The sequence below is a fragment of the Hemitrygon akajei genome, chromosome 7, assembly GCF_048418815.1.
Source record: "Hemitrygon akajei chromosome 7, sHemAka1.3, whole genome shotgun sequence".
Classification (NCBI taxonomy): domain Eukaryota; kingdom Metazoa; phylum Chordata; class Chondrichthyes; order Myliobatiformes; family Dasyatidae; genus Hemitrygon; species Hemitrygon akajei.
This window is the reverse complement of record NC_133130.1, coordinates 173,018,408-173,033,893: the sequence shown is the minus strand read 5'-3', so window position 1 is coordinate 173,033,893 and position 15,486 is coordinate 173,018,408. Positions and strand designations below refer to the sequence as shown.

At 41.4% G+C, this 15,486-nt stretch overlaps 1 protein-coding gene across 2 annotated transcripts in view; it reads right to left on the bottom strand.

Annotated features, from left to right (window-relative positions):
* Nucleotides 1–15,486, bottom strand: part of LOC140731182 (multivesicular body subunit 12B-like) — a 276,241-nt gene that overhangs the window by 205,850 nt on the left and 54,905 nt on the right. For both annotated transcript variants that reach the window (XM_073052625.1, XM_073052624.1), the window contains exon 3: nucleotides 1,950–2,057. In XM_073052625.1, the coding sequence (XP_072908726.1) occupies nucleotides 1,950–2,057 (108 nt within the window). The remainder of the gene's footprint in view (nucleotides 1–1,949; nucleotides 2,058–15,486) is intronic.

Below are 15,486 nucleotides of genomic sequence, written 5' to 3'. Positions count from 1 at the left end.
AATACTCTTCAGAGACTGTTTAAGTCTTATAACCAGGACTTGCAAAATGCACCTGCTGCTCATACAACCATCCATCACCTGACCCCTTGGCCTCATATCACTCAGATCGGGGGGGCTCGGCACCTTGCCCAAAGGTGACCTGCAGACTAGTGGAGGGAAGGAGCGCCTTTGGTAGTGATGCATCTCCACCCTGCCACTATACTGTGGCAATTATAGCCTTAAATTATGCTAGTTATAAAGACAGCATACTGCAACATCTCCAGCATGCCCTGCCAAGAGGCTATGTTCCCACATCACTCCATACTCTAACATTCCTACCCCAGACACAATGGGCCGGGGGGGGGGGGGGTTATAGAGGGAGTTCTTAAGAGGGTCTCGCACTTCCTAAGAGTAAATAACTATAATAAGAGAGGAAAAAAATTAAATAACCTGTTAATGAAGCAACAAGAATATTGGCCTGATAACAGGTAAGATGCATCTGCAGAGGGAGAGGCTGAAAAACCAAAAGACCCAACCTCTAACCACAATCACCACGTATTCTTACCACACGGCACCAGAACAGATTCCAGATCGACCTCTGCAGCCGGCAGAGAATGCAACAGGAAACTTCTTAGGAGAACGTCATACTCAAATTGAATGAACGCACTGCTATGGTTCAAAAAACAGAAACTTCCTATCTCTTCACTCTGTTGTGTCCTGTTCACCTTATTATAGGAAGCATGTGGAAGCTTTAGAGAGGGTGCAGAGGTTTACCAGGAGTATATCTTATGAAGAGGTTGAGCAAGCTGGGGCTTTTCTCTTTGGAGCAAAGGAGGATGAGAGGTGACTTGATAGAGATGTACAAGATAAGAGGCATGGATCAAGTGGATAGTTAGTAATTGTTTTCCAGAGTGCAAAAAGTAATACGAAGGGGCATAATTTTAAGGTGATTGGAGGAAAGTATTGGGGGGGATGGGGGGAGAGATATCAGAGATAAGTTTCTTTTTTTTTTTTTTAAATTTACACAGAGTGGTGGGTGCTTGGAACACCCTGCCAGGAGTGGTGGTAGAGGCAAGTACATTAGAGACATTTAAGAAACAATTAGATGGTCACATGGATGATGGAAAAATGGAAGGCAGTGTAGAACGGAAGAGCTATGTTGATCTTAGAGCAGGTTAAAATGTTGGCACAATACTGTGGGCCAAAGGGAATGTACTGTGCTGTAATGGTCTATGTTTTTAGACTTAATTTGCTTTAAAAATGAAACTTTGCATTCCACAGTATTACGAATAGATGCTAAACAGGGCTTCATTGCCCTTTTCTGATTACTTGCTTCAAGAGAGTGAGCAATGGCTACCTCTGCTGCTCATTCCCTCAAAAAGATAACCAGATACCTCAGATGTTCCAGACTACAGGACTGGCATTTTCTTTGAAAACCAGGTAAACAATGTGCAAGATGCACGCCCAACCATAAAACATCACTGTATTTATCTATAAATAGTGTCTTGTTGTGAAGGTATTGGTCAGGTTCCTGCAACAAACTAAAAATTCAAAAGACTGGGTACTTCCACCTTCTATTAACTATACAAACAAAATCTCAGCCAAACAAAATTTGAAGCTATTCCAATCGCATGGACTGTATTAGATTAAAAACTCTAATTGTGCTCCTCATTCTAAGAAATCAGATTGATCTATGTATTAGAAAGAACACCACCATATTATTGAAAACACAGCCACATTATTAAAGGCAATTGTGACGAAGGTCCCAGCCTGAAACATTCAACTCTTAGCTATCTAACCCACTGAGCTCCTCCAAAATCTGCAGAATCTCTTGTGCTTATTAAAACCACATTAATTTTGCAGTCAGTGTGCCTAAACTGGTTACCGAATACACTTCAACCCTAATAGGTCTCATTTTTTATACCAAAACTGATAACTATAAAAATTGAAAGTCATTAATTTGAACTCACGTTTTCCTTAGAAAATGATCTCGTAAAACAGAGATATCTAGTGACCTTAGATTTAAATAAGCCGTCCTTCCAGAGGTCAGCATCCAAGCCATCTGCTGTTAGCGAAATCTGTGAAAACAAGACAGCATGTGCAGACATGAGGTGGAATAAAGCTAATTCATGTACAGTGAGTTTTGCTGCTCTTCCTAATTAACACCACTGTACTGTCACAGTACCTCATCAGAACATTTCACCACATACTGTATAAAAATATTTACAAAATAAAATAGAGCCTCCAAGGATACACTTGATTAGAAAAATGTTGCAAAGAGTTTTGATAAGAAATCTTAGAAGTTTTAAAATATTTGTGGGGGTGCAGGCTGAACTGTGAAAGGCAATTTAGAAAAAAAATAATCAGACACCTAGACTTCAAGCCATGTCAAAGAATGCTCATATTGTGCAACATATATAAAAAAACATGAGAAAACAGTAAGATTGGATCTGTGTGTGACTATTGTTCAGGATTTTTCTGGAGTTAGGAAATTATGTCAATATAGCAGATATTAATTCAAGTGAGAACCAGTCTCCAGATCTTAATGTGAATTGCAAGCGGTAACAGTTTGAAGTTAAAAGGACAGTTTTGCAATAAGCACTGTCTACAGAACACAGGCGGCTGGCCACAGCAGGGGGTTGTATACCAAGAGACGGCTTAAAAAGTGAAGTGACCATGAGACATTCTCCACTGCATCGGCCATACATAAAACAACGGGGTTATGTTAATTGGCCTGCTTGCCATGATGAATCATGTTAATTCCACAAACTATAGCCTCACCTCCAAGGACCAAATAACAATTGGTGAGTCTATAGGTTGTGAAATCAGTTCAGATTTGAGATGGGTGAAGTTATCCACACCAGTTCATAAGCCTAATAGTGATGAGCATCATTACCAACAGGCTCTTTACCTAGCAGAAACTACTTTACCCATTTACTGCTCATTCCATTCTCAAAATTAATGTGAAGCTATCAAACCAGGCGACGTGGGCTAAGTTATTTTGCAGCATTGTGACGGAGTTCAAGCAGGCAGGCCAGACTAATTTTGTCACTTAGTGCATCAAACATGGTCATAGGTACATGGTCGTGGTCACATCAATCAGTTGTTGGGATAGCTGTGTACTCAGAATCAGAGCTTACATTAGTTTTGGGTGTCTGGGATCGCTGTCCCCAGAAGATTTGAGACCATCTATGTGAATTGTTTTATCCCAGCAAAGGTGTTTGAACATCCAGAGATGTCTCCCACTGTAGATAAGTTAGTCAAAGGAAGCATTCTCAACACAAAAAATTAAAGTAACAGTAATAGTTATTGTAACTATTGAAATTGTATTAGATCACCTAATGTTATTACCTTTGATCTTAAGGGTAGAAAAACGTGTTCAGTTTGCAGGTTTCATAGGAAAAAGAATAGTAAGGGATAATAACTAGTAAATAAGGATGTGATTGTGCTAATGGACAGGGAAAAGTAGAGTCATAGAATGCAGCAAAGTTCAATGTAGATTTATTATCAAAGTACATATATAATATGTACAACCCTGAGATTAATTTTCTTGCGGACATACTCAATAAACCTATAATAGAATAATAACCATAATAGAAACAATGGAAGTCTGCACCAACCTGGGTGTTAAACCGGTGTACAAAAGACACCAAACTGCAAATACAAAAAGAACAAAAATAAAGAAATAATAAGCAAGCAATAAATAAATAATGAGAGCATGAGATAAAGAATCCTTGAAAGTGAGTCCATGGATTGTGGAATATTTCAGTGATGGGACAAGTGAAGTTGAGTGAAGTTATCCCGTTTGGTTAAAGAGCCTGATTGATGGTTGAGGGGTAATAACTGTAACTGTTCCTGAACCTGGTGGTGGGAGTCCTGAGACTCTTGTACTTTCTTCGTGATGGCAACAGCAAGCAGAGAGCATGACCTGGATGATGGGGCTCCCTGATAAAGGATGCTGCTTTCCTGTGACAACACTCCATCTAGATGTACTCATTGGTGGGTGGGGAGGGCTTTACCAGTGATGGATGGGGCTGTATCCACTACTTTTTGTAGGATTTTCCATTGGTGTTTCCATACCAGCTGCAATCCAGCCAGTCAATATATTCTCCACTACACATCTATAAAAGTTTGTCAAAGTTTGAGATGTCATGTTGAACCTTCACAAACTCCCAAGGAAGTAGAGGTGTTGCTGTACTTTCTTCGTGCCGCACGCAGGACAGGTCCTCTGAGATGATAACGCTGAGGAATGTAAAGTTGCAGGCCATCTCCACCTCTGAGCCTCTGATGAGGACCAGATCATGGCCTCCGGTTTCCTCCTCCTGAAGTCAATAACCTTAGTCTTGCTGACATCGAGAAGAGGTGCTACTGTGGCACTATTTAGCCTGATTTTCAATCTCTCTCCTTTCTGCTGATTCATCACCATCTGTGATTCAACAGTGATCATGTAAAAGCTGTACCAAATTCATGCTCAGATAGAGCTTTGACTTATCTCCTGGTGTGCACCAGTTTTTAAACAAATCACCCGTTACTGTTATTTCAAACACCAACCCTGAGTGATCTTTCAGTTTGCTCCTACTGGGGCAACCAAGCAAGGTCTCCAGAAGAATGTCTGCTTGCCCCGGTGAATTATAAAAAACCTTTATACCACTAGCTTCAGTGTCTCTCCGATGACTCAGATCACAGTCACAACAGCTATTGCAAGTCGTCAACTCCACAAATGACAGCAATACTTTCAATTTACACTCAGACTGTTCATTTGGAAATGGAAAAGCTGTGAAATGATATCAAATCCAAAATGACATTGCAATTAACACTGCCCTCGGTTAAAATAAAGGTGTCAAATGAATTTCTATTTATACTGGAAAAAATTAGTGACTTCATTCAGTTTAAAACTAAGAGTTTGTTAACAGCCATCAGTAAATATACATGGTAGACTTTTTGTTTCTAACTACAAAATTAAAATGAATAAAGGGTTATGTTGCTCAGCTATCAATGAAACTGTCACCAGCATCTTTTAACCACAGCCTCACATCACTGATTTTAACTGTCAACCACCACAAGTGGATTCTTGGCATCTGAAGTACAAACAGGTACATGTCAAGTAGTATTCTTCAATGTAGTGATTCCAACCAGATACACACATACATACATACACACACACACATATATATATTGACCCGGGGGGGGGGGGGGGGGGGGGGAGTGTGTACACGTGTACGTACATGCGCGCAGGAGCGGGAAGCACCAGAGAGACTTTCTATAATGATTAATGAAGCATTTGTTTGGAATCAAATGATCTTGCCTGGTATGTATCTCAGGTCTGGGTGTGTCTACAACTGTGCCAACCCCCACCCTTAGCATTACTACTCTACCACCTGTCCCTCACCCCTCTCGTGGCACTCCACCTTTGCCATTCCCAGCATCCTTTGACGCCCACCAGATTTACAAGCTCGCTCTCCGCTCCACGTTGACAAATACAGTATTGTGCAAAGGGCACCCTAGCTATATGTACATGTACATGTCACCATATACTACCTTGAGATTCAGTTTCCTCCAGGCATTTCCAGGAAAATAAAGCAATCACTTCAGAACAATGTACGTTAACAGTGGCTGAACATTCAGACTAGTCTGAGGAAGACAAAGTCTGGCCAAAGGGTTGGAGGAGGAAGGAAAAGTAATAAATATCCCCCTCCTATTGTCTAACTATTACAGCTTTTAAATATGTAACTGTTTTATGCTATTGAATCTCTTCTATAAATCTTAAATGTTTTACCCCATAATTATCAGTTAGTGTGTATGAAAGTGTCTGAGATCCATTTTTTCTAAATCCAACACATTGCCAACCATATATGCAATTTCAGTTATCAAGTCCATGTCACTGAGTTTGTGTGGTCATTCTTTACTTTTAATTCTGCACATTAAGTAAAGCTTTTAGGGAACACGAGCTGATGGGCGGGGTTGGGGTGGAAGAATACTGAGGCTCTGTTCAGGAAAACAAGGCAAGAGTCAGGTAGAGGTAGTTGAGATCAAGTGAAAGTCAAAATAAATTTATAAAACTACCTATGTGTCACCATATCCTACCTTAAGATTCATTTTCGAGCAGGCACTTACAGGAAAATAAAGATGTACAATAGGCAGCATGGTATCATAGTGGTTAGCACAACACTTTATAGTACGAGCGACCCGGGTTCAATTCCTGCTGTCTGTAAGGAGTTTGTATGTTCTCCCTGTAACCACATGGGTTTCCTCCAGGTGCTCTGGTTTCCTCCCACAGTCCAAAAATGTACCAGCTGGTAGGTTAATTGGTCATTGTAAACTGTCCCGTGATCAGGCAGGGTTAAACCGGGGGTTGAGTGATGCACAGTTCGAAGTGACAGTAGGGCCTATTCTGTGCTGTAGTTCAATTAATAAATGAAATTTTAAAAGAGAATTTACAAAAACTATCGATAAACAGACAACCAATGTTCAAAGGACAACAAATTGTGCAAGTAACTAACAAACACTGAGAGGCTAAATTACAGGGTCCTTAGAGGTGAGTCTAAGCTGTGGGATCAGTTCAGAGTTGATGTGAGTGAAGTTAACCATGCTGGTTCAGGAGCCTGATGGTAATGAGCAACGTATTACCTAGCCAGAAAGTATTTTACCTATATACTGCTTGACTTCATTCTCGAAACAGCTCGCTTTTACACGTCCTCTACAAACTGACACTAGTTTGTACAACATGAGGTCTTCATATAGTGCCTGACTTACTTGAGGATTAAACCATCAAAGCAATGTTTGGAGGATGAAATGCACGACGGTGACGCAAAGCAAACATCAAATGCACAACAGACTCCATTTAGCTCATGAAATGAAGCAACCAAAATCACAGCCGATAAAACCACAGCAATGAGAGTTGTCAAAAGTCATTTGAAATGCTCAATTTATCAGTAGTTGTTCCATTTTTGAAGTTGTTTAATCATCATCATGATCCTTCAAGGAAAACATACTGATTTCCATCAAGCTGCTAATACTGTAGACTTGCTGTTGAAAACCTGATTGTGTTTTGCACAGGGAGTTCATTTTAACACTGCTTGATATTTACAGTATAACTACTTCAATTAGTCCACAATTAGTCCTCTCTACAACAGTAACAGAATAGGAAGAATTTAAGTGTTATCTGGCTTACAATATATTTCTCATCCCAAATTTAAAAGAACAAAATCCTTTACAGTCTCTTCTAATTCCCAGCAGTACTAGACTTTACATTCCAGAAACTGCAAAGTCAATTTGTTTTGTTGTCATTGTGACATTAGGTTGGTAGTCCGATGGCCTGGAGGAAAATCTGTTACATAAATAAACAGCTGAATGGCGGTGTCCAGGATTCTGTCCATTTCTATACTCCCGCCAAGTATTTTGTTGCCACAGATGTAGTCCAATTTAATGTCCATTGGAGAGCAGAATGGACGGGAGAGCCGGCCAGCTAGGGCTTACTTTTTTCCTGGCACGGACTCCTGCCTGCTCGCCTCGCTTCTGCTTCCAGTAAGCAGTTGTTCTGTGGGTGAAAATACCTTGTTAATGAGAAAGGTCCGAGGAGAACGGGAAGACTGGTTCAAGTTGATGGAAGGCGACAATAACTCAAGTAACCATGGATTACAACAGTGGTGTGCAGAAGAGCATCACTGAATGCAGAAAAACGTCGAACATTGAAGTGGATGGGCTCAGCAGCAGAAGACCACAGCAGGTTCCACTCCTGTACCTAAGAAAGTGGCCACCGGCATCAGGCGACTCTGAGGACTACAGGCCCGATTCCCTCAGCCAGCTGAGGTCGCGCAATCTAACTAGCAGATTTTCATGAAGGTTTGTTTTTGGGAGATCTCTGTATTGTAGCAGTATCTGGTGATGGTAGATAGTCACTGTTATCCATTGTCCTAAACCCTAATTGTGCCTTCAAATTAAATTTAAAAACTAAATTAAAAAATTAAAATTAAATTTAAAAAACTGAAGTAGCACCAGATCCGAAAGGCTGTTGCTGCCGTGTGCCGTGCACGCTTAAATTTATGCTAAAATATCAAATAATTTGAAAATTGGCAACATACAGTACAACAAAATGGGCAATAAAAATAGATTTCAGATGGCCTTTTGGGGGGGGGGGGGGAACACCCTTAACTATGGCTTATTCTAACTCCAGTAGCAAAAGAAAATCTTCAACCTCACATGTCAATTCAATATACAGAGACCAAGTATTCCTAACTGACATAACTCCAAGGATTGTGATGGAAGAATCTTTATTTAGCTGGAAAGGACATACTGCCACAGCTTAGCAAGGCCTCTCTCTCCTTCTAACACTGCTGCCATTCTCATCGCAGCAACACCATTCAACCGTTTCCCAAATCACCTCATTATCTTTCAATTCATCTTACTATTCACTGGGTTTTCTTCAAATCCACACCAGCACATCAACCATGCATGTAATGCCATTGACAAGTTACACCTCACTATCTTTCTCACCTAACCAGTCCGACAGTACAGAGACACTTACAAATCCATCATTCCACTTTTAAGCATTACAACTCCTACCGTCAAAAACCAGGACGATCAAAGCTACCATCATGCACCATAAACTCAATGGTAAATTTATTAGGTACACCTGCTCATTAATTCAAACGTCTAATCAGCCAATCACGTGGCAGCAATTCAATGCATGAAAGCATGCAGACATGGTCAGGAGGTTCACTTGTTATTCAGATCAAACATCAGAATGAGGAAGAAATGTGATCTAAGTGACTTTGGTCATGGAATGATTGTTGGTGCCAGATGGGGTGGTTTGAGTATCTCTGAAACTGTTAATCTCCTGAGTCTCTCGAGTTTATAGAGAACGGTGCAAAATTTAAAAAAAAAAAAATCCAGTAAGCAGTTGTTCTGTGGGTGAAAATACCTTGTTAATGAGAAAGGTCCGAGGAGAACGGGAAGACTGGTTCAAGTTGATGGAAGGCGACAATAACTCAAGTAACCATGGATTACAACAGTGGTGTGCAGAAGAGCATCTCTGAATGCAGAAAAACGTCGAACATTGAAGTGGATGGGCTACAGCAGCAGAAGACCACAGCAGGTTCCACTCCTGTACCTAAGAAAGTGGCCACTGAATATAGATTCCTACTTGAAGGACTTATCCCTCTTTACCTGTTTCAACAAACCATTTGAATCTTGTAAAAGGAGTTCTATTTCAGCTTCCACATTCAAAATTCAAAGTAAAATTTATTATCAGAGTACATACATGTCACCACATACAACCCTGAGATTCTTTTTCTGCGGGCAAATCTATAGAACAGTAATTATAAACAGGATCTGCAAACTGTACAAGTGCAGACAATACATAAATAGCAATAAATAACAAGACAAAAGAGTACTTAAATGAGTGTAGTTAACCCCTTTTGTTCAAGAGCCTGATGGTTAAGGGGTAGTAACCATTTTTGAACCTGGTGGTATGAGTCCTGAGGCTCCTGTACCTTCTGCCTGTTGGCAGCAGCGAGAGAAGAGCATGTCCTGGGAGGTGAGGATCTTTGATGATGGGTGCTGCTTTCCTACAGCAACCTTTCATGTAGATGTGCTCAATGGTTGGGAGGATTTTACTGGTGATGTACGGGGCCGAATCCACTAACTTTTGTAGGATTTTCCACTCAAAGGCATTGGTGTTCCTATACCAGGCCGTAACACAGCCGGTCAGCACACTTTCCACCACACATTTATAGAAGTTTGCCAAGGTTTTCAGTAACATGCCGAATCTCCACAGACTCCTGAGGAAGTAGAGGCGCTGTTATGTTTCCACAATATCTGACAACTTACATCCCCTAACGCTGCCTCCCTCCCCAATACCTACTTTGCTTTGATATTGAAATTATTATTTCTACTTCAGGCAAATCCAGACTAATTTTCACCTTTTGTTCCCTTGAAATTTACTTTCAAAACTATTTCTATAACCAAGACTTCCTTTCTAATTTCCCCTTCCACAGATCTCTACCTATAGCTGTATATAAAGTGCCTTGGGACGCTTGTTACAATAAAATTCTGATAGATTACCATTATTAGTTTTTGACATGGAAACTAATTTTGATCATTTTTACACTGTTGGTTCATTATTTCAAACAAGACAGCAAGAATCAGTGCTTTACTTGATGTGCCAAGTTCAGCAAGGGATGAAGAGTCCAGAACTAAACAGAACACACAATTATCGCCTAGAGACCAACCATAAAACTGAGTTCCTGCAATAAACATCTCCAAGCAAATCAGAGATGGGTAAACTGTAAATCAGGTAAACTGTGAAGACTGCAAAGAGGGAGAAATTGGACTGAGGTTGGAAGGTGAACAAAAGAGTCCAAAATTGTTCCCTTTAAGTGAGGTTTCCAACCTGTTAATCGGTTAATGGTAGGGGTCCGTGGCATAAAAAAGGCTTGGAACCCCTGCTTTACGTAATCAGATCCACACTTGGAGACAAAATATCATACCTTTCAAAACAAGACAGGGATTACGTTGCAAATTCTTATCCGCCTTTACACCAACTCATCAATCTAAAAATGCTAAGTAGCACTAAAGCTCGCTCAAAATTGTAACATATGTGTAGAAATTTAATACTTCAACACTAAGAGGATTTACTTAGAGTAGTTGCTTCTGGAGAAAAACAGTCAGCTGCTCGGTATTGAATTTCTTTCTTAGGCTGAACTAATCCCCAGCACAGCCAGTCATTTAAAACAAGAGAGTTCTATCCTGTATAACGTTAAAAAAAAACACTTTACAGTAAATTTAGTTCATCCACAAGGATGGTTTTGTCACAGAAATTACCTTTTGTCTTTTTTTAAAAATTTACCTTTTAAGAACAGGGTTGCCAGCTGTCACCTGATCATTGTGTTCACCCTTAATAACTCTTAAGAAAGTGCAGGGAACTCATCTTCTTGAGAGATACAGCACAGTAACAGAATCAGAATCAGGTTTATTATCACCAGCATGTGTCATGAAATTTGTTAACTTAGCAGCAGCAGTTCAATGCAATACATAATATAGAAGAAAAATATAAAATAATGATAAATAAGTAAATCAATTACAGCATACTCATATTGAATAGATTAAAAATCATGCAAAAACAGAAATAATATGTATTTTAAAAGTGAGGTATTGTTCAAGGGTTTAATGTCCATTTAGGAATTGGATGGCAGAGGGAAGAAGCTGTTCCTGAATCGCTGAGTGTGTGTCTTCAAGATTCTGTACCTCCTACCTGATGGTAACAGTGAGAAAAAGAACACAAGACCATAAGATATAGGAGCAGAAGTACACCATTCAGCCCATCGAGTCTGCTCCGCCATTCAATCATGGGCTGATCTAATTCTTTCAGTCATTCCCAATCCCCTGCTTTCACCCCATATGCTTTGATGCCCTGGCTAATCAAGAATCTATCCATCTCTGCCTTCAATACGCCCAATGACTTGGCCTCCATAGCCGCTCATGGCAACAAATTCCACAGATTTACCACCCTTTGATTAAGGTAATTTTCCACATCTCAGTTTTAAAAAACGTCTTTCAATCCTGAAGTAATGCCCTCTTGTCCTAGAATACCCTACCAAAGGGCATGCCCTGGGTGCTGGAGGTTCTTAATAATAGACACTGCCTCTCTGAGACACCGTTCCTTGAAGATGTCCTGCATACTTTGTAGGCTAGTACCCAAGATGGAGCCAACTAAATTTACAACCTTCTGCAGCTTCTTTCAGTCCTGTGCAGTAGCCACCCACTGCCTCCACCGCCCATATCAGGTACTGATGCAGCCTGTCAGAATGCTTTCCACTGTACATCTGTAGAAGTTTTTGAGTGCAATTGTTGACATACAAAATCTCTTCAAACTCCTAATGAAGTAAAGTCACTGTCTTGCCCTCTCTATAACTGCATCAATATGTTGGGACCAGGCTAGATCCTCAGAGATCTTGACACCCAGGAACTTGAAACTGCTCACTCTCTCCACTTCTGATCCCCCTATGAGGATTGGTATGTGTTCCTTTGTCTTACCCTTCCTGAAGTCCACAATCAGCTCTTTCGTCTTACCGACGCAAGACCCTTCTGCTTCAACAAGCCCACTCACCCAACTTCACCCAAAACCAATTAACCTACTAAACTGTCCACCTATAGAGAGTAGGGGAGATTCAAACAAGAGGACATTGAGAGTAGGGGAGATTCAAACAAGAGGACATGATTTGAGAGTTAGGGGGCAAAAGTTTAAGGGTAACATGAGGGGGAAATTCTTTACTCAGAGAGTGGTAGCTGTGTGGAATGAGCTTCCAGTAGAAATGGTAGAGGCAGGTTCGGTATTGTCATTTAAAGTAAAATTGGATAGGTATATGGACAGGAAAGGAATGGAGGGTTATGGGCTGAGTGCGGGTCAGTGGGACTAGGTGAGTGTAAGCGTCGGCACGGACTAGAAGGGCCGAGATGGCCTGTTTCCGTGCTGTAATTGTTATATGGTTATATGAAATGTGGGAGGAAACCAGACTACCCAGAGGACAGCCATGCAGTCACAGGAAGATCACATAAATTCCTCACACAGAGCAATGAAATTGAACCTGGGTTGCTGGCGCTATAATAGCATTACGCTAATAGTATTACGCTAACTACTACACTACTCTGCTGCACCTTCTTGATTCATTGTGAGGGTAAGGTACTCCCATGGCACTATTATGTACGAAGGTCCAGATTGTTAACCCAACTATCATAAAGAAACATTAGCATCAGTGTAAAGAGAGTGAATGTTCAGAGCAGTGTGCGGATCCCCATCTTGTACTTTGCTCCAGATGGTGCTCTGCTCTCAATGTTGTTGGAGCTACACAAATCCAGACCAGTGAACAGTATTCCATCACAATCCTCTTGACAGAAGAGGAAAAAAACTTTTGAACACTTTGAATGCAAGTTACATGCATGGCTTACTGAGAAAGTATGGAGGCAAGGGATCCAAGGGGACCTTACTTTTTGGATTCAGAATTCGCTTGCCCACAGAAGGCAAAGAGTGGCTGTCGATGGGTCATATTCTGCATGGAGGTCGATGACCAGTGGAGTGCCTCAGGGATCTATTCTGGGACCCCTTCTCTTCATGATTTTTATAAATGACCTGGATCAGGAAGTGGAGGGATGGGATAGTAAATCTGCTGATGACACAAAAGTGGATAGTGTGGAGGGACATTGATAGGATGCAAAACTGGGCTGAGAAGTGGCAGATGGAGTTCAACCCAGATAAGTGTAAGGTGGTTCATTTTGGTAGGTCAAATATGATTGCAGAATATAGTATTAATGGTAAGACTCTTGGCAGTGGGAGTACTGTGCTCAGTTCTGGTCACCTCACTACAGGAAGGATGTGGAAACTATAGAAAGGGTGCAGAGGAGATTTACAATGATGTTGCCTGGATTGGGGAGCATGCCTTGCGAGAATAGGTTGAGTGAACTTAGCCTTTTTTTTCCTTAGAGCGACAGAGGATGAGAGATGACCTGATAGAGGTGTATAAGGTGATGAGAGGCATTGATCGTGTGGATAGTCAGAAGCTTTTTCCCAGGGCTGAAATGGCTATCATGAGTGGGCACAGTTTTAAAGCTGCTTGGAAGCAGGTACAGAGGAGATGTCAGGGGTAAGTTTGTTTGTTTTTTTTTAAAACGTAGAGAGTAGTGACTGCATGGAATGGGCTACCGCCGATGGTGGTGGAGGCGGGTATGATAGGGTCTTTTAAGAGAGTCCTGGATAGGTACATGGAGCTTAGAAAAATAGAGGGCTATGGGTAACCCTAAGTAATTTCTAAAGTAAGTACATGTTTGGCACAGCATTGTGGGCCGAAGGGCCTGTATTGTGCTGTAGTTTTTCTGTGTTACATGCTATTGTTCTTGTAACTTTGCCTTCTTAATTAGAAGAAAAGGTATGAAAGGTTACAGGGAGGGGGCAGGGAATGAGGTTGAGAGGGAAAATGGACCAGCCTTGATCAAATGGCAGAGCAGACTTGATGAGCCAAATGGCTCAATTCTGCTCCTATGCTTTATGGTCTTGTGTCTGCTCCAGTCGAGTTTGTGCTGAGTGGTGACCATTCTTCCCAATTCCAATAATGCTAATGGTGAGGCCTAAATCCAAAATGTATTCCATTGAATGTCCAGGATAAACAATCATACTCTCCTTTGTTGAAGTGCTCATTGTCTGGCATTAAATGTTAAATGTCATTTTCAGCCCATGCCCGAATCTCATTCAAATCTTACTGCATGTAATCATAAGCTAATGGAATTAAAATCATGAAATCGTCAAAAAATACCTCAAATTCTGTTCCTCTGGAAGTGTACATGCCTCTGAAACAGGTGAAGACTGAGCCAAGGATGCTGCCAGCCTTGAGAAATTCCTGCCATGCTAACTTAGGGTCAAGGTGACTGATCTCCAACAACCCAAAATATCTTAAAACTGCCATTAGACTTTAAAACATAGGAGCAGAATTTAGCCATTTGGCCCATTGTGTCTGCTCTGCCACTCCATCATGGCTGATTTATTTTCCCTGTAAATCGATTTCTCCAGCTTTCTCATAACCTTTGACACCCTTACTATTCAATAAGCTATCAGCCTCTGCTTTAAAGATACCCAATGATTTGGCCTCCACTTGAAAAGATCGTCACTTTGCTGTGGTGGAGAGATTTTTGAGTTCCTGAGATCCTGAGAGTGATGCTGTCTGGAGTTTAGCCATTTGGTGCTTAGCTCCTGGTAGGGTCATCCGTGGTGGTAAGGTCAAGGGGGAGGTTCCAGACAAAGACATCAACGGTGGAGTTGGTGGAAGATGATGACACATCACAAAGGTAGTGAAGGCAAAAGAAGGCTGCAGCAGTGATAGTCCCCAATCTCCGATCTGTCAAGAACCATGTGATTGCTGCCAGTGCCTCAAATTCCCTACATTAAACAAAATCACACACAGGTGTTCTCCATTAAGGGAATCACACTAACAACCCAATTATGTGGATCCCAGATCGGCCTCGACAACCACCGAAGACAGCTCCTTTGGAGAACATTATACTCGACTCAAGTGATTGCCCTACAATGACTACTGTATTACTATATGGGAGGAGGCTGCAGTGGATCACCCTGTGATCACTTGTGGTTGCAAACAGTGGCAAATGCTTCAGGTTGTCTTTGGTATTCATTTACACAAGATATTCTGCAGATACTAGAAATCCAGAGCAACAAACACAAAATGCCAAAGGAACTCAACAGGCTGTGCAGCATCTATGGAGGGGAATGGACAATTGACATTTTGGGAAGAGACCCTTCATCAGGACTGGGAAGGAAGGGGGAAGAAACCAGAGTAAGGTGCTGGCGGGGGGAGGGGGAAGACAGAGGAGAAGGAATACAAGCTAGCAGGTGATGGGAGAGACTAGGTAGGGTGGGGGAGAGGGTGAAGGGAGAAGCAGGGAAACGCATCCCCCTTCTCCTACCATCTACCTTCCCACTCTCACCCATCTCCTGGGTCTTCAATC